General features: G+C 46.8%; 1 protein-coding gene across 3 annotated transcripts; it reads left to right on the top strand.

Moving 5' to 3' along the window:
• Nucleotides 1-334: 334 nt before the first annotated feature.
• Nucleotides 335-12,204, top strand: npm1b (nucleophosmin 1b). Of its 3 annotated transcripts, none has more exons than XR_008952051.1 (11): nucleotides 335-416; nucleotides 715-797; nucleotides 1,009-1,128; nucleotides 1,221-1,314; nucleotides 1,464-1,561; nucleotides 1,694-1,749; nucleotides 1,824-1,881; nucleotides 4,801-4,899; nucleotides 5,950-6,132; nucleotides 8,231-8,326; nucleotides 8,414-8,432. XR_008952051.1 is itself a non-coding variant. In XM_057043145.1 (11 exons), the coding sequence occupies exons 1-11, from the start codon at nucleotides 368-370 to the stop codon at nucleotides 9,873-9,875; spliced, it is 882 nt and encodes a 293-aa protein (XP_056899125.1). In that variant the 5' UTR covers nucleotides 335-367; the 3' UTR covers nucleotides 9,876-12,204. The 3 variants fall into 3 exon arrangements, 1 of the variants encoding a protein (XP_056899125.1); XM_057043145.1 differs by lacking the exon at nucleotides 5,950-6,132 and adding an exon at nucleotides 9,822-12,204 and having other exon boundaries at nucleotides 8,414-8,488; XR_008952052.1 differs by lacking the exons at nucleotides 8,231-8,326; nucleotides 8,414-8,432 and adding an exon at nucleotides 6,330-6,571.
• The last annotated feature ends 5,474 nt before the right edge of the window (nucleotides 12,205-17,678 follow it).

The raw sequence follows: 17,678 nt of genomic DNA, 5'->3' as shown, positions 1-17,678 counted from the left end.
GAAACATCTCAAAAATGTGCAATGATCATTGAAAAAAACCAAAAAACTATGAAGAGCAAGGGAAGCAATTAATTCACTAAAACGTGACTACATTATATCTGTTTATGTATGCACTTCATAATTCTTCCTTTATTACTGTAAACTAAAGCGTTCCGTCAGTAGAAATTAACCAGGCATTAGAAATGAATGACCTTAAACGACACCGCCACCTAGCGTTCAAGTATTAGAACGTCAGCGTATAGCGTCCCGCAAAACGGCAATTTCTATTGGCTGAATGGTTACCGACTCGGGGGGCGTTCTGCCCATCCATTGGCTCAGGAATATGTCAATCACAACGGTTTGCGGAAGTGTAGCCACCACTGTAAAGATGGAGGACGACTTCTCAGATTTGAGCAGACCCCAAATCTATTTGTTTGGTGAGCCCTCTAACTATAACGGACTTCTATTTGATCGGTCGTATAGTCCGTTTAGTTTGCACGTCATCATGCAGAAGCAGAATTTTATCATTAGGAGCAAAGTTAGCTAACGTAAAATGGCATGCTATCTTGCCCACTCTTTGTTAGCTAGCTAAACAGGGCACGGGTGATGGGAGATACCTCACCACAGCAAGAAGAAAACTGCATAGTAAACAGTATTTTGCATTCCCGTATGTTGTTTTACATACAATTACATACGCTCGGTTAGTTATACCTTGCATATGCCGTTTTCCTCAAGGGTGTACGCTCAAGTCTGACAAACGGGAGTTCAAAATTGACGTGGAAGACGATGATACGGAGCAGCAGCTGTCACTCAAAGCAGTAAGAAACGCTCTTTCTCACCGTGCAACGGTCCACCGAGCTTGTTAATGCTTGTGCACCTGTGCACCAAACCGCACAGTCGTTTCTTGTGGGTTCTGTGCTCATTTAGTGCATTCTGCCACTCTTAACAGGATAAACCGAATAAATTAATGACAAGTGCATTGTGATTTGGAGGGAGTGCTGCACGCTGAGCTGTGTTGGTTTGTTGCAGGTGTGTGTGGGGGCGGAAGCTGAAGACAATTTCCACATGGTGGAAATCGAAGGTCTCACGTATGATGGAAAAAGTACCAAAGTACCACTGGCCGTCCTCAAACCATCCATCATGCCCTCTGTGAGTGCACATCATGAGGAATTTGGCTTCATGTTTTTGAGGTTCCAAATGACCTTCTTATTGTCAACTTTTTCCCACCCTTCCCGGCCCAGATGAGTTTAGGTGGGTTTGAGATCATGCCTCCTGTTACCTTCCGTCTCCAGGCCGGTTCTGGTCCAGTTCACATCAGCGGGCAACATTTTATTCGTGAGTATTCACTTTTTGCACAATACAGGTGAGCACATCCAGAAGATGTTTACAGGATGAGGCTCCGCAGTTGGTCTAAATTTGACCCTGTAAAAGTGTTTAAAACATGGTTTATTCTGCAGTTTCACTAATCACAGTTTTCTCTGTAGGAGTCAAAGATGGTGAAGAGGAGGAGGAGGAGGAGGAGAACAACACGTCACCAGTGAAGCGGCCTCTAAATCTGGTGTCAGGGAAGAAGCCCCCATCGGTGTGTTCTTGGAATCATTGAGCGTCAGATCTGCCTTCAATTAGAAAACTAAAACTATTAACTGAAATATGTGTTAAGATTGTTTTGCTGCTGTTTCTCAAGTTTCTGACGAATTCTGAACCTTGTTTGTAGAAAAAACTAAAGATGGATTCTGACGATGAAGATGACAGTGAAGAGGATGACGATGAGTGTGTTTTGTTTTTTTAATACATATTTATGAGTTCACAACTTTTTAATGAGCTTTTTCTTTCTCTCGTTATAGTGATGAAGATGATGACAGCGATGGAGATGTGAAACCACAGAAGAAAACGCTCAAAAAAGTGAGTCAGCTTTAGTGCTGCTGGGGGAAAAACCCTTTTGGAAACTGGTGGGAGGTTTCTGAATGAGTGCTGTTATTATTTACAGGCTGTTGCTTGTTGAAGTCACTGCAGGTCACACGCTGCCGTCATTTTGATCTCTTTTGTGTTGAGAAACGCCTGAAAAGGAATTTTTAATCTGCCAGTGTTAATTGAAAATGCACTTTTTGTGATGGGATTGATATCATGTGACTTTTGTCCGTCAAGACAAAATCCGCCCAGTGTTCCCAGTTGACCAGCAGGTGTCAGAGTAGCCAAGGCCTGCGCACGTGAGCACGCACGAGAGGAATTTTCCCGTCTTGCTTCACTCTGCCCACTCCCCACTTGCATCATTTAAACTCTGACGGAGCGTATTCCGCTAGCAGGGCTCCATTTCAGAGGGGCCCTTCCCATCGCTGCACTCGCTGACCGTCCAAACAGACTTTTCCATCCTGTCGGCTCATGCACCCACCTGTTTTCCACAAGTAAAACACAGGGTCCGCCGGGCGTAATGATCGGATTTCTCCTCTGTAATCTGCTTGAATTCTGCCTCACCAACAAGATGGCATCCTCCCGTCCTTTACACGCACCCGCGCCGTCAGAGGGGTGAACGTGCTGTAAACAGTTCAGCGTGCACGTCCTCGTGCGTGCGTGCAAAAAACAACAACTGTAAAACTCTGTAAACCTTAATTCCTGAGCAGAAATGTGTGTGTGTGTGTGTGTGTGTGTGTGCCAGTTGTGGGGAGGATGTCTCATTCCTCTCCAGCCCTGCATATCTCCGTCCCTCTGTCATCCCGCCGTCCACGTGATTGCTGCTTTTTATCTCCTCTCCTGCCGTTTCAGTTGTGCACCTGGCCGCTGCCTTTGAACACTTGTTTTGCGTGTTAGCGCATTTGCAACTGCGTGGGAGTGTGCGCACGTCTGTCTCGTTCTCTCACTGGTGTCTGTTTGCGATCCCCCCCCCCCCCCCGCCATCGTGTTTTAAAGAGGCTGTAGTGCGAACTGTGCCAGGCTGAAGATCAAAGCGGGGCAGATGCACATACCTGCGCCGTGAGCGCCAATCTGGCCTCGGGCTCAGATGACAGCTGAGCGTTTCTGTCACCTGTTGATTTATTCTGTTCTGTCCTCCCCTCAGTTCCTCCCTGGCTTTTCTCTTCTCACTCCTTCACATCCCATCTCAGCCCTTACAAACAAAGGTGCTGAAATTAAGCAGGTTGTCTTTTTTTTCCCCCCTCTTTTTTTGTCCTCCTGAAGTCAAAATCGGAGCTCCTGGCATCACGTCCGTCTCCCTGTCGTGTCTCTCGTACAGACAGATAATTAACTAATGACCCGTGTTTTTGGCTGGTGCCCAACCAGGCAGCAGAATCTCTATTTCTAGCGTCTAATTTGTATTTTCTCCTTGGGAAAGTTGGCATGGAAGCCTGGTCAGGCACAGATGCTGCTCTTTGATGAGACATATTGAATCATAATGGGACATTTGAGGACACGGCTAAATTTCAGCTGTGTTTTAGGAGTGCTGTTGCACGCTCGGGCCGTTCCGCTCGGCTGGGTTCGGGTCCGTCACCTGATTTTTAGCCTTCGTGTTTGAGCGCGTGCAGCAAAGTTAGATGGCAGATCTGAATTATTAGCTTAATTAGGACTTACTGGTCCGAGTCACGCTATTTAAGACGAGTCATTGTGACATGAGACGCTACTTAAGGCTCCACTACGTTTAAATTACACTATTTTGAGGGCTCAAATAACAAGTCTTGAGATCGTTTTGTCCGAGAACAGCCAGATGATTCTGTGAATCCAAACTTATTCTCAGAATGATGCGATTCTGAGAAGTTGTCAAATGTTCCCTTTGCACAACCATAAATTGCAATAGTGTCGTGCCGATTTGGACTTTCTGGCTCAACTTTTAATTGCATTCATCTTTGTAAAAATCTGACTTTATATTCCCAGTTCCACCTTGTAATAAAACCATTTTAGCAGCATGATTTGCTGCTGAACTAAAGGAATTGGACTTCTTCTGGTGCTTGGTGTCTAATATTTTACAGTTCATGTAAATTGGCTGCTTAAACACTTTGCAACTGCACGGCCTGGAAACGTCCTCCAGCCGCTTGTGTTACGAGGCCTCGCTGGAGGAAATAACATGTAATTACCTTGTAGCAGTTATGTCAACACAGCCAATTACACTTGTAGTCCATTCCAGGCTGAATACCTGTGATTGGTGCTCAGGAAGTGCAGGCACTTGCCTCAGCTATTACATGGTAATTACATCTAAGGTGGCAAAGTTGACAGTTTGGGCTCCAGTGTGGGAAACTCACGAAGCCGCGGCTTCGCTCGCAGTTATGTTTCGTTATGATATTAATTCAAACTGCAGGTCATTAAAACCGGCAATGACGTGATGTTGTTGTCCTCCGTGCATCTTGTTACAGGCTGTATTCATTTGTCATCTCTGCTTTTTAAAGAAGACCACACATGCGTTGTTATTATTACAACCATGCTGCGGGAATGACTGCACCACGAACGCATCATGACAAAGAGCTCTGAAGAAAATTAACTTCAACTGCAAAATGCTTTTCAAATGTGGTTCGCATCATCGTTATGTGCCGATTCTAATTTATGGGAACGACACTGGGGCTCAGGGCTTTGATGTCCGAGTTTTCAGAAGAATGCAACTCGGCTACCAAAGCTAAGAAGTTATTTTGGGGTTGATAACGGTTCTACGCAGCATGAGAAGCACAACAGTGTGCTGACATTCCTGCTATTGAAGAATTGATTCTCAGACCTTTTCATCTCAAGAACCCTTAACGCCCCCCCCCCCCACGTTTGGTTTGCAACCAGGAGGTCCTGAAATGTGCTGTTCTCAGCATAATCCTCAGTAACTGGACCTGATTCATCAATGCTGTTCTCGTTTAGATTCCAGACTCTTCAGCGAAGAAGACGAGCAAAACTCCAGTGAAACAAAACGGACCCGCTGAGAAGCCGTCAGGATCGTCCAGCAAACCTCAGATGAAGGTAAGAAAAGCTTTACGTTCCTCTCACGCTCCTCGGCCTGCTCCTGCTGTTTGTCTACGTTGTTTTAAAATTTATTTGGAAACGTTCCTTTTTTTTGTAGAAGGCCAGAGCCTCATTTTCTTGGCAGATTAATTAGGTCTGCACCAGTCAAAGGCTAAAATTCTCCCTCTAATGAAAGACCTATGACTTCTAAAGTCATCAAAAGAAGAAGAAAATTGAGTTTCATGAAAAAAAAGATACACTTTGCGTGTTAAAAAAGACAAGTTTTAGACATTAGCACCTTTCAAAATCTCCAAATCTCAAGAAAAAAGGGCCCCAAAGAAGCAGATTGTCAGTATCAGCCTTTATACCTGAAACAATCCAAAAAAGAGAGAAGTGCAGAGGCGGGTCGTTGCTCTGCCAGGAATGTGATAAACCACATTGCAATTAGCTCAAGCTGATAGTTAATTTCTCAGTTGGAATGTCTCCGACGGCCACCTCTCAAAGCCCACAGCTTGAACTCTGCCACTCTTTAAGCAAACACACCTGACCTCTAAACGGGTTTCCTGGGGGAAGGTTTAAACCTGTGACCCCGTGGCCTGACCCCTTTGATGCCACCCCTAACATCTCCGCCCTTTGTTGCAACCAAATAATCTGCTCCACTCCACCGTGCACGCGCGCGTGTGTGCGCTTGCGTGTGTGTGTGTGTGTGAGTGTGTTAGAAAAGTTTCTTCTGTTAGCTTTGAGACACCTCAATAATTCTCCAATGAAAATAAATGGGTGTGATCCTTTAGCCGGTTCAGCTGGATAGTGGAGGTGAGATAGTGGCGAATTCCCCGGTGAGCCGGCGTTCCGGGAGGGTGGGAGAGTAACCGAGCAGCGGCGGTTGTCCAGACGTAGCGCCGTGTCTCTGGGGGATTAGCCGACGGGCAGCTAACCCGGGCAGAAACCGTCCCGCCTGTTTAACGTTCTGGCCCTCTCCACTTCTGCACAACAACTGTTCCCTCTCCACAACCTCTTCACACCCCTCACTTCCTGGACACACCTTTTCCCAATTGCTCCCATTACCAGCGTTTGATGTCTGGTGAGGCTCGCGCTTCCAGATGCCCCAGAGGAGAGAGGAAGCGGGCGTGGATGTCTTTTTTTCTTTACTAAACACAGGTGACTGGTCATTAGACGGGCTCCTCAGATCTGCTGCCAGTTCTCACCTCTCTCAGCCCAGCATGTCGCTGCACCGTCTTTCGTAACGAGCTGGTAAACGCCGCCGATCTGAAATGACTTTATCTCGCAGCTGGGGTGTTTTGATTGATGGGTTTAGGGATGATTCTTTCAAGCACACGCCACGGTCATAAAGTTGGTCATAAAGCCACTTCTCCCCCAGGCTGTGAGTCATTGTTTTAGCCACTGATTGACATGTGTTTCAGCAGGTGCCTGTCTCATATGATCATTAGTTATTCCTGTAAGGATGAGGACGGAGCCCAACAAATGAGCTCCAGACATCAGTCAGTCGGGCTTTCGCACGTGCAGCACGTAACCCAAAGGATGACCACATGGTGTCTGTGGAACCGGAGGAAGCAGTTTGCTTAGTCAACAGGTCGCATCTGAGTAGATGACCACGCAGTCGGGGTGATGAAGGACAGGAACCTTCAGGAAACGACCCACGCGGCAGCGCAGATGTGTAGCACGCGCCGCAAAGGCAGGTCAGATCCAGACGTGCAGGGCAAAAGGGCCCGAGCGGATTTGGAATGTTCCAGAATTTAGCCGGCCTTCACCCAGACGCCGGCCTCCGAGGCTCTCGCACGGACAAATGACAATTACCGTCCCGGCGCAGACCTGCTGAGCGGAGGCGTCGCGACCGCTGAAGACAAGATGTTGCATCAAATGATAGCGTGTGTGCGATTAAGGGCCGCGTCCCGCGTCATCTGTAATCAGCGTCTGGCGCTGATGAAAAAGCTTTGCTTGCTTTGTGTCTTTATCAGCTGTTTCATGTCCACAGCTGTCCTTAGGACGTCGAGAGCTGCCCCATAAATAATAAAGAAACAGCACATTTGTCTGGCCCCCAGCCAACGGCACATGCGCTCCTTTTTTCTTTTGTAGCGCGGATGGATTTTTATGCCTTTTGATCTGCGCCATAAACTGCACCGCTGTTGGGGACAGGGACAGATAATTGCGTCTTTCAGACGTCGCTCCACCTGCTTTTAACAGCCTGTCCCTGTTTTGTAGGAGCGGGACGTCCCGACGGTGTTTTGAAGTCTCAACTGGAAGCACGTGGCGTTTATTGATCAGTGTTACACCATCCGCGTACGCAGATCAGGGCGTGGACAGAATTGTTGTTTGGGAACTCGCAGGCCAGCCCCGCCATTAAAAGAGGACCAGTTATTAAACCCGGTGCGTCTACTCGTCCTCATGCTGTGACTCAGTTTGTCCTCATACGCTGTTTCCCGCTTCTTTCTCTCGCTATCAATGAGACCCTGCAATTTCACCGGATTCCATACTGGCTGCACATGTAGCAACACGCTCGGGCTGGCGGAACAGCCGCTTTGCACGTATGGTGTGTGCGCGCGTTGTGTTGTTGTGTTCACCAGGATGTGCACTGTCCGCCCTGTCTCACCCGGGGACAGAGGTCTTCTGGGGGGGGGGGGGGGGGGGGGGGGTGACTGGCGTGTACCGCAGCCCTCATCCAGAGGGCGACAGACGGGTTTCCTGAGGAACGTCCCCAACGCTGTTATTTTCTGACGCGTTTAGCCCCAAACAGGCTTAAATCTTGAGCGGAGAAGGTCTCTCTTTGGTCATCGGCCCGTCTGGGTTGCAGATTGTCATTTTCACTTTTATTGAGGAACGCAGTCGGGACCATCGGCCGCACTCTGACCTCCGCGTTGGTTCGGTTTAAGATTTACCATCAAAGAAAAACCACATTTGAAAAACACTCGGCGTTCCTCGGTGCGGAGTCGGGGCTTGTCCTCTCCTGCTTGTGAACAATAAAAACCTAATTTGTACCTGATGTATTTGTAAAAACAAAAGATGGCGTAATTAGGCTAGAATTTGTTGTCCTTTCGGCTGCTTTTATCTGCCTCCAGCTGGTTGCCAAGGCCAAGGCTGTAAACACAGACCCAGACTAAATGGGTCACGATAGGGCTGCGGCCCAGACGGGCTTTTGTTGCTGGTCAAATGGATTCGCTTCTAAAAAGTTGTCTTTATTTCAACAGAAAGCTGTGCAAATCTGTCCCTGATTAAATAAAGATGCAATCGGGAATAATGGGAAAGTTTCCCTGTTTTATCTGCAGCCTGGACAGATCGCTCTATATGACCCATTCATCACTGCTTCTTATCTGCCCCCTATATTTTTTTCTAGACACCTGCTCCAGGAAAAGATAAAGCCCAGGCCGGCCCGTCTAAATCTTCCTCTCTGCCCGAGATTAAGAACAAATTGTCAACGGCAGCCAAGGAGGTAGGGCTGTCATCCCTCTTTTTGCCGCTCTTAATTGAATGCCTGAGATGCGCTTAAGCTGATGATCAAATGGGCTCTTTTCTTCAGGGGAAACCGCTGCCGAAGACCGAGCAGAAGTTTGAGAATTTTGTGAAGAGCTCTTTCAAAATCACAGACAAGAAGGTGAGTGGCTCGCTCTTCATTTTCCTGCCTTTTCCCAACACGTGCTGTTTCCCAATTATGAAGGATTGTGGTTCAAAAGTCTCCTGTTCTCGATGGTGTTGAGAAGGTGGTTCCAAACTTTTAGCATTTAGCTTCCAGGAAGCGTCGCAGCTCTTCCAGGCATCAGTTGACTTTGTGGTCTGGATTTCAGAAGCTCTTAATTCAAAGCAAACTTTGCTTTTTTCCCCCTTCCTGACTTGTTGGTGCCGTCACCAATTTGAGAAGCGACTCTCCTGACTTGTTTAATTCAGATCAGTGGTGATAAAACGGATCCAGCGCTCTCATAGCATCTGTGCGTGAGTCCAACAGGTGGATCAAACAACTCTAACTGGGCCCAGACAAAAAGTCAGCAGCTGTTATCAATCAGGAGAAGTTCAGAACCTGAGCCGCGGGGAAAATTTGACCGATTCCTCCTCTTTCCCCGGCGCAACATTGATCAGGGAAGCTGCAGAAATGCTCCTATTTGCATGCAGCTGTGCCAGGAGATGATTTTTACAGAAAAATAAGCACGTCGAATGTAATTAATGTTTGTGGTCCATCACTGAAAACTGTCCGCGGCTGTTATTGGACCCAGGATCAACTGCGCCTGGGCCTGGATGGATCCTTTTTTCCTCCCGTCCATCACGCTTCAAACGCCTCTCCAGCCCAGGCGGAGCTCTGAATTATCTTCGGTGTGTGTCGGCGGGCCGTCGGGAGATGGAATGGGAGGAAAGCTGCCAAGCCTGAGATTTACGGGATTGTGTGTCTTTTGTAGCCTTAATGAAGGGACTGTTGGTATGTCGATGGTACCAGCCTCGCTCGCATTCAAGGCCTTTGACCACCCCCCCAAAAAAATACGGTCTCAATCTTAAATCTCCCTTAATGCCGCCTGTCAGGTCAGAGGAGAAAAAGAGCACCTGCATGTTAGTTTTGCAGAGCCGCTCCTGGCAGCTCCCTCGATGAAGTGTCGAAGTGTCGATGGCGATCACATTAGAGCATCAAACTGTCGCGCCGGGGGCAGGTGAAAGCTCCGCCGAGGGGTGGGCCTGTGTTGGTGAGAGCTTGTTGATCCCAGCGTGTGGAAACATCTGTGCAAGCGCTTTGGTTTCATCAGCCCAGGCTGAGATCTGTCAGACCTGGAGCACCTAGTCATACACTCTGGTATGCACTGCTGCCCCCACCCAACCCCTCGCTGCTCCCCGACAGCCCCCGTCCACGCTCGGCGTTCCCAGAGGCGGGAGCGCGCCGCGGTAGTCGTGACTCATGTGTCCTCTCGCACTTCATCTGGATGATTTCATCTCTGCTTCTTCCTCAGGTGGTCAAGGACCTTTGGGCCTTCGTACAGTCGCTGAAGATTGAGAAGAAGTAACGAAGCTCTCGCTCTGAAGCAGCCCGCAAGACATTTAAAGGCACAGTCGGCCACATTTCCTCCACGGCCTTATTATGTCATCTCCGCTAACTCGGAGAGTTCTGGAACACAGTCATTCTCTTTGTGATTCAGGTGGTGTTTCTTCCCTCAGATGTGAAGCACCTCCTGGAGCTGGTTTGGAAATCGCTAACAAATTCATTCATGTTTAGACTGAAACTCGGCGCGATCCAGCTGCTGCGATGAGAAAAGAGTAACGGTTAGGGGCAGGCAACACGTGTCTGAATAACACACACGTCAGCTATTAAGCTGGAGTCCTCGTTAGCGTGTCGGCATCGCTAAATGATTAGCGAAATCGGCGCAGCGGCGAGCAGGTGACGTCCCCTCCTTTGCTTTTAAAGGAGATTGGAATGTTGTAGGTGGGAATTTGAACGTGGCTTCAGGTGCTTCGCATCTATTCCATCCTGTGTCTGTCACATCAGAACTGCAATGGGAAATATTGCAGAATGTGCCTTTAAATGTCTCCACTGTCAGAGACGGGTCCCAGTCCCCCGGTGAGAACTCCAGCGGTAGATTTTTACTCCAGTTTGTTGTCTCTACGTTCTTTGGCTTCACATACTTTGGTTGTTTTTTTTTAGCTTGCTTCAAATGTTTGCAGAGTATTCTGAATCCGTTTGTTGAGATTTTTGAAATTCTCATTTGAAGTTGTTTTTGTTCATAAAAATGCCTTGAAGATGTCGGAGCCACATATCTGCCCAACAATCTAGAGTTTAAGTCCGTCTTTTAGCGAATCGGTGTTTTAGATGAAAGTTTTTCCGTCTTTAAAATGCTATAAATGTAGATTGTTGATGGACCCGAGCAGCCTGCTGATATTACAAACCTGCCACCTGGACCATTAATATCATATTCTGAGTTTGTGCGATGCAAAAATTTCTTAAGAGAACGCTCGAGAATTCTGAAGCTTTTTACGAGCTCCATAAAACCAAATCCAGATGTTCGGGCTTTGGTGTTTTCCTTTGCCTACGCAACATTAAAGTAAATACATTAACAAGTTCAAGGAGCACATTAAAGATGTGGCACTAACAGCTTTCCTTGTATTCTTTAATGTACTGAAACCCTTTTACAGGCCAGAGATCAACACGTTCTGTAATTTATTACAGCGTAATCATCAGGCATATATCGAACGTGCATCAAAGGGAGCTGACGTCATTTACAGAAACCTCGTAAAGAAGTCAACCTCGTAATCGTTTGCACTCTTGTATGTCAGTGCTGCGGTGACAATAACGGTACCTTTGCTGGCTTTATAACGCGTTAATGGTCTAGACCGATGCTTTTTACGAGCCAAATGTTGGCATCCCAGCTTGAACTCATCATATTGCAACATTCAGCCTTCGTTTGACATGTTTGAAATTCCTTCGCCGTAAAAGACTCAATCATTAAAAGGTGTCCTTTAATTATCGGCCACGTGCTCCCGGCGGCGAGGGCGCAGCGTTCGAGGCGTTTCACATTGTTCTTTATCTTGTTTACTTTTGAACAAAGAAATCTTTATAGTGTCAATCTGTTATCAGTGCTGGAATATCTGAACTTAATTCTATTTTTTGTGTCATGGTCCAAAAACAAGACCTGAATGTCGGCTCATTTCTGTTGTGGCTATTTTGCCATCATAGCGACTCGCCATCGCCCCCCAAGGCTACATGTGGTATTACACAAGGTTGTCATCTTGGTCGTCATCGCAGACTTTAGCGTCTTTGACTCATTTCATATTTTCTGTAAATAATTTTCTTTTTCCCATTCGGCAGCTGAAGAATTCTACTTTTATGTCCTTAATCCGCCCCAGCTAAAGCTATTTCTTATGTTTATGATGTGTTCTTGTTTAGTAATGTTTTAAACTTTGATATTTTATTGTTTTTACTCCAACTCTCTGTAAATTCTCCACTTTCCGAGCTGATTCTTGATCAGACCATGAATACATTTACAATCTGACAGTTTGATTAATAGCAATGAAATGTGACGACACCAAAACCCATAGACTTCCCTCTGAAAGATAACCAGGACATTAAATCAAAGAGCACATCGTGAATTTGCTGCTGTATTAGGCGGATGTTTGGGTGTTACTTTACAACTTCTTTAATTGATAATACTCTGTGAATAATATGAAATACTTGTGAAATATGAGACATTTCAGTTTAAATTGACTTTAAGTGCTTTTGGTCAAATAACAAATATTCAAATGGGATGGTGGCTGTTCATTTAAGTTCTGTGGAGACAAATAAAACATCCAATTTCCTTTGTAATACTTGTAATCTACCCAAATAAAACGAGTCTCAGCTGATTTGGAGTCGCGTGTATTGGTTTTTTCCCCCCAGTTTTAGCATGAATGTTAGACTTATTGTGGTTATTTCACCTGGAAAAGAAGCAGGTCAAAACTATCACTGGAAATGTGCCACAGGGTGTAAATCTGAAAAACTGTCGCTTCAAAACCTGTCTGAAAGTTAAAGCTATTGAAGAAATAGCTTAAAGTTTTTTTCTGGGAGCCTGGCGTTAACTTCAAAGTGAGACTTCACGATGACCTAAATTAATGACGCTTTTACCCGTCGTGCGACTCGGCCAATAATTCACTGCCAAATTCATTTTTTGCCGCGAGGAAGTGACGGTTCACATATGGATAACAGGGCAACATTCTCACTTAATGACTGAGGCATCTGGGAATTCCCTCCCCCCTCTCCCCCACCCACACCCACCCAAAATAAAAACGAGCTCAATGAAAGATGGCAAAAAACAAATGCAGCACTTCTCCTGAAGAAACGTCCATGTTGGGTGGACCGGAACGCCGGCCAACAGCCTCCGCGTTCGCTGGCAGCAACTGAAAGATGCTAACACACGTGTCGGCACCTGCGATGCTCGCTCAGTGTGTGTGTGACACGTCTGGTGAGTGTGTTTTTATTTCCCAGGAATGTTGTACGATCACGACCCACCATGGGGCACTGACATACTGGTAAAAGCTGTCTGGTACAGTGTAAACTGGGATTTGTCCATTAGCACTTGCATGACGTGCCAGCTCCATCAGATGGAAACATTTGCTAAAGGTAATTAGTTACGAGATTGATCTGGATTAGCGTGCACGTAAGCTTTTGAGATGGCCGTTGACAGTTCGCGCCGACAGCGTCGGCCATCTGCGTGGGTTGGCGATAATGTGGGCGGAGGATGTGAACGTGGCTGCAGCTTCCAGTTCAGACTTGGACTCGACTGGAACGACGAGCCCGAGTTTCATTTGACTGACTAAATTAAAGGTTCCAATTACCATTTTTCTCCCTTTCTTTTCAGCGCCGTTCTTCTCAGTAGCAGAAACCCGACGGTGAAGAGTTGAAATAAAAGAGTCCGACTGGCGTCGTCACCGTTTCATCACCTCCTTTGTTAGCGCGGCTTGTATCAACTAGCATCAATTAAGCTACGAATTTCCATTTCATAAAACGGCCCTGTGCTGTTGCCAAGACTGTTGCTCCACACGCTTCTCTCCAGACGTCTTAAAAGTGTCAGTCAGTCCTTCTCAAAGCTTGTGCAGTCTTTCCACGGATTATGCAACCTTTTTAAAGTTGCCTTTAGGGAACACTAACACCACTGTCAGACCGACCGTACCTCCCCACTCGCGTCGCCTCACCCTGCACTTTTACAACTCCAGTTTTGGGAACCACAAAGTACTCCAGATCTCACATTTGAGGTCGCCGTCCTTCGTCTGTTCCATTCCAGCTGCGGCGTTGTTTTACCAACCGATCTGCAGAGCTTGTGTTGTTTTTGAGTCAACCTCGGTTCATTTTGAGGTTTATATACAGGCTGGAAGCCAAATTAAGGAGACTTCTTTAATGCTCAAACCTGGTGGAAAAGAAATGTAAGGTCGTGTCTCTGCAGGCTCGTACATTTACGCCCTCTTTCTGCCTCACAATACAGAAATATGTGACTTTTAACACATCTGTGGTTCAAATTGGGGGAGGAAAAAATGAGAAAAAGTGCCTTCAGAGACCATGTTAATAATACTTTCTAATTCTGAGGTTTAGAGTGTCGCCACCGCTATAACTACTGATGCTGTAATTAAGAATGAGGGATGCCTGCACTGGAAAATAAACAGTTTGTAAAATTAGATTTGCACTTTGGCGGCTCCAAGTGGCAGTGAAAGATAACTTTTGGCGTTCACCTTCTGCTTGTCAGCCATGTAATGTCACAGAAGTTGATTTGGACAGATATGATTCGTCTCTGTGTCCTGACGTAAACCAGATGGGTTTCATTTAACCCAGCAATATGAAAAAAAACCCCCACCTCAATCTTTTCGGGGATCAGAGTCTCACTTTCTGCGTTTCTGACTGATGCAGATGTCAAAACCTCTGTCTCGGCCTCGGTTGACTGAATGTCCGTCTCTGGGGAGGCGCTTTGTGGTCGAGACACGCACGCTCCCGCCCACCTCTCCCGTGACAATTGTTTTGACCTCTGCTCCGAGGGAATAAGGCCGTCTGAGCTTGATGTGACAGGTTGGCACGTCACCTGGATACAAGCAAATAAACGAGCAGGGGGGGGAAATATCAAGGGAAGGTTTCAAGCCTTCGGAGAGCTTTCAAACTGCAACAATGGCTTTGCCCCGGGGGAAAAAGTGATCCTGCTGGTATGTTTATATTAGACAGAAAGGAAGCCGTCATTGTCATCACCAGCAGGCCTCTCTTTCGCTGCAATTTCACAGCCAACTCCATCTTAGTGGCGACCCCTCGTGCGGACAGGTCGGCCGTCCCGCCATGCGTTCATGTGAACACTTCCACGTGCATCTCCTTTTTTTTCCCCCTGCGAACTCTGCGGCGTCGATGTGAAAAGTCTGGAGTTATTTTTATGAACTCTTCCACTGATAAATGAATTCCTCGCCCTCCTTCCTGCCCTCACGAGCCTGTTCTTGGCAGCGGGAACATCTGCGGGGAGGGGCCGGCGCGATGATGTGCAGGGGTTGCTCACGCAGGGATTGGGAACGCTTCGGCGAGGCAGACATCAGGGGAAGTAATTGTGGAAATTAGAGGAAGAGGTGTGGGAGTTCATCATCTATCTTCCCGTAAGCAAACCCCGGCCTAGTGAAGCACCGCCTGGTCGGTACAGCAATACGACATGCGGTTATTAATACAGGAGGGGGAGGTGCGCACACCTCGACAAGCGCCAACACGCGAGTGTAATACCTCGACGGCTGCTATGGCAGAGATGTGAGCTGCATTCCTCTGCCCACAGACTCGCGTCGCCCCCCCCCCCCCCCCCCATGCAGAGGAGAAACTTGTGAGTGTCAGGTTCAGATGTGGAGGAGTTAAAAGGCTCGGGCAGTCGTCATGAAGAGCTCGCCTGGCCTCGGCTCTTTGCCTCGCCGCCGGCATTTGCCCGAGTCTGCAAAAGCATCGACAACAGTCCCGAGTCTGAGCCGCTCCGTGGTAGCAGATGGGCCACAGGAGAGGCGTTTTCTCCACTGTAGACACGTCTGTCTGTTTCACGCCTTCCCTGTCTGTCCGATCACCTCCGGCCTCAGGCGCCACTTTTAGTGCATATTTGACAGACATGCCTCAGTCAAACCTGTGTGGTTAACAAGGTAATTTGTCAGCTCCCAAGCATCTCGAACCTGATATCTGTAATGAATTCAGCCCCTGAGCTCTGTCGGGCTTCTTACCCGCCGTTTCGGCTTCCTGATAAGGGGGATCGTACGAGACTTTACGTTCAAGAGGACGCACAACATGACTGAACTTCTTTACACCCAAACTGCAATCTTTTCCCGACTTCCATCAAGGATAAAATGTGCCAGTAGGTTCAGCAACCTGAGGTACGTGGGCCATTATTGGCACGCCACGGCAGAATCAATGGCACCAAAATGTAAACAAACAAGGCAGTCGGTTGATTTGGGCAGATTTTTTTGAGTGTATGTCGGAAGCGGAAGTTGAGGTGAAATCAACGATCTTTCTGTTGTTTATCACATTTGACCTTATTCATCAGGTTATTAGAGCTTTAGCACACGTTTGCCAGCTGGAGCCTGATTTACTGGTTTGACAGCTTCCAGCTAAGCTTCTCTCTTTTTTTCTTTCATTCATTAAAAGCACAAAAAAATGAGCCACAGCAGTAAAAACTGCCCTCGCAGTAAAAAACAGTTTATGCCAAAATTGTGAACGTTAGCCTTAATAGTTTACACACCAACATTTCTCAGTATGACTGAAAATTGGGTATTTAAGGAATTAATAATTTTATTATCATGAATATTTCAGAGTAACAAGTGTAAGTTGTGGTGTTTAGGGTTAATTGGAAAGCCCCCGAGACCCCTAATGAGATTTAGTGACATCATTGTGTCTTTTGCACAACATGACGGGATGAAAACCTTGAAGTCAGGTCACAATAAGACTCACACACAAAATTTAATACCATCACTACAAAACCCAAATTGGAGTTACGCTTTAAGAACTGTATGCATGTAAAAAATGCATGGATGAATTGATTATAATCCTCTATAAATTGAAATCTAAATATTTATCCCCTGTTTCAGTGCACGAATGATCCCCAAACGGCGTTGAACAGCAGACCTGAGCGTGCCTCGACAGTCAGCCTGCATCAATCACATTTTATCTTTCACACCTGCTTAAATGTAGTTCCTGGTGACGTAACCCGGTGCGGAATCATCATCCATATCAAAGCTGGAAGGGTGTGGAAGGGCCCTGCCTTTTTCACGGTGGGTGGAGGTACCAGCCTGGTTCCCCTATTGTCAATATTACATTTGGAACAGGCACATTTTCCCCTCCTGTTTGCTAAATAACATCTGCACAAAAAAGCCAGACAGGTTGTTAGAGTTGATTGGTCATGGATGGATTTTCTCTCTCTCCCTCTCCTTTTTTCTATTCGACAAAGCCCAGAGGCTAGTATTTCACTGATTACAGAGTCCCTCCATTTGAATGGTCGTTTGTGTATTGTCAGAACAAAGGGGCGAGCGGCCTCAGAAGAGGTGCTAGACAGGGGAATGGATTGGGCTCGGCGATTAGGATGACTGGTATTGCAGGTTCAGGCTAGCTTACCAAAGAAGGGGCTCCACTCCAAGAGCTCAGGGACTTTCATACCTGAGAAATGCAGACGTATTTGCGGCAGCTGCAACTTATTCATGGGTTGTACTTGTAAAAACCTTCTGGGTGAAACTAACTGAGGTTGTGATTCGCTCTCGATCGGGTCGGAGGCCTTAAAAGCCAAAACTACGCTGTAGAGGATAACCATTAAAAGGACACATTTTGGCTCAGTAAAATATTTATTCCCCATGTGTGTTATCAGTCTGGGAAAAGGTGGCCAATAATTGGTGTCAATATAACATCCAATGAGTCCATAAAGTTTATAAAATAGGAAATGCTGTAAAAGTAAATGTGACCACCTCCGATACATTTGTGTGGTCAGTTCTTCCGCGACGGCACGACGTTCGGACAAACAAGGACTTGACAGGTTTCGCCTTTGAACACTCACTTAGTTCTTCTCACCCTCCATGTGAAGGTAATAACCTAAAACTCAAAGTCTTCATCAAATTATTAGGGAGTCCGGGTCACACTCTTGGTGGCCTTCGACATCCTTTCGATTGCAAAGCATCACCTCTCCAAACCTGCTTTTCAGGCTCATTTTTAATTTGCTCGGGGTCTTTGTTGTCATCAAGGAGCCCTAAAAAACAGCCTGCCATTCATCAGCAGCCTGGGGCTTTAAAACCCAGCAGGGCAGCGAGGTGTTTTCGGGGACTGATCACACACTTTCAGTTTGAGAGTCCCAGCATTTTACAAACAA

This window comes from Takifugu flavidus, chromosome 9, assembly GCF_003711565.1.
Source record: "Takifugu flavidus isolate HTHZ2018 chromosome 9, ASM371156v2, whole genome shotgun sequence".
NCBI classification, from domain to species: domain Eukaryota; kingdom Metazoa; phylum Chordata; class Actinopteri; order Tetraodontiformes; family Tetraodontidae; genus Takifugu; species Takifugu flavidus.
Note: the sequence above shows the minus strand (reverse complement) of the source record. Positions and strands in the feature narration are given on the sequence as shown.

Bases quoted from the DNA above. Each gene is read 5' to 3' on its own strand.
- npm1b (XM_057043145.1), top strand. From the start codon at position 368: ATGGAGGACGACTTCTCAGATTTGAGCAGACCCCAAATCTATTTGTTT. The intron at 1,882-4,800 runs GTGAGTCAGCTT...GTTCTCGTTTAG, and splicing joins AGAAGAAAACGCTCAAAAAA to ATTCCAGACTCTTCAGCGAA. The intron at 8,489-9,821 runs GTGAGTGGCTCG...CTTCTTCCTCAG, and splicing joins TCAAAATCACAGACAAGAAG to GTGGTCAAGGACCTTTGGGC.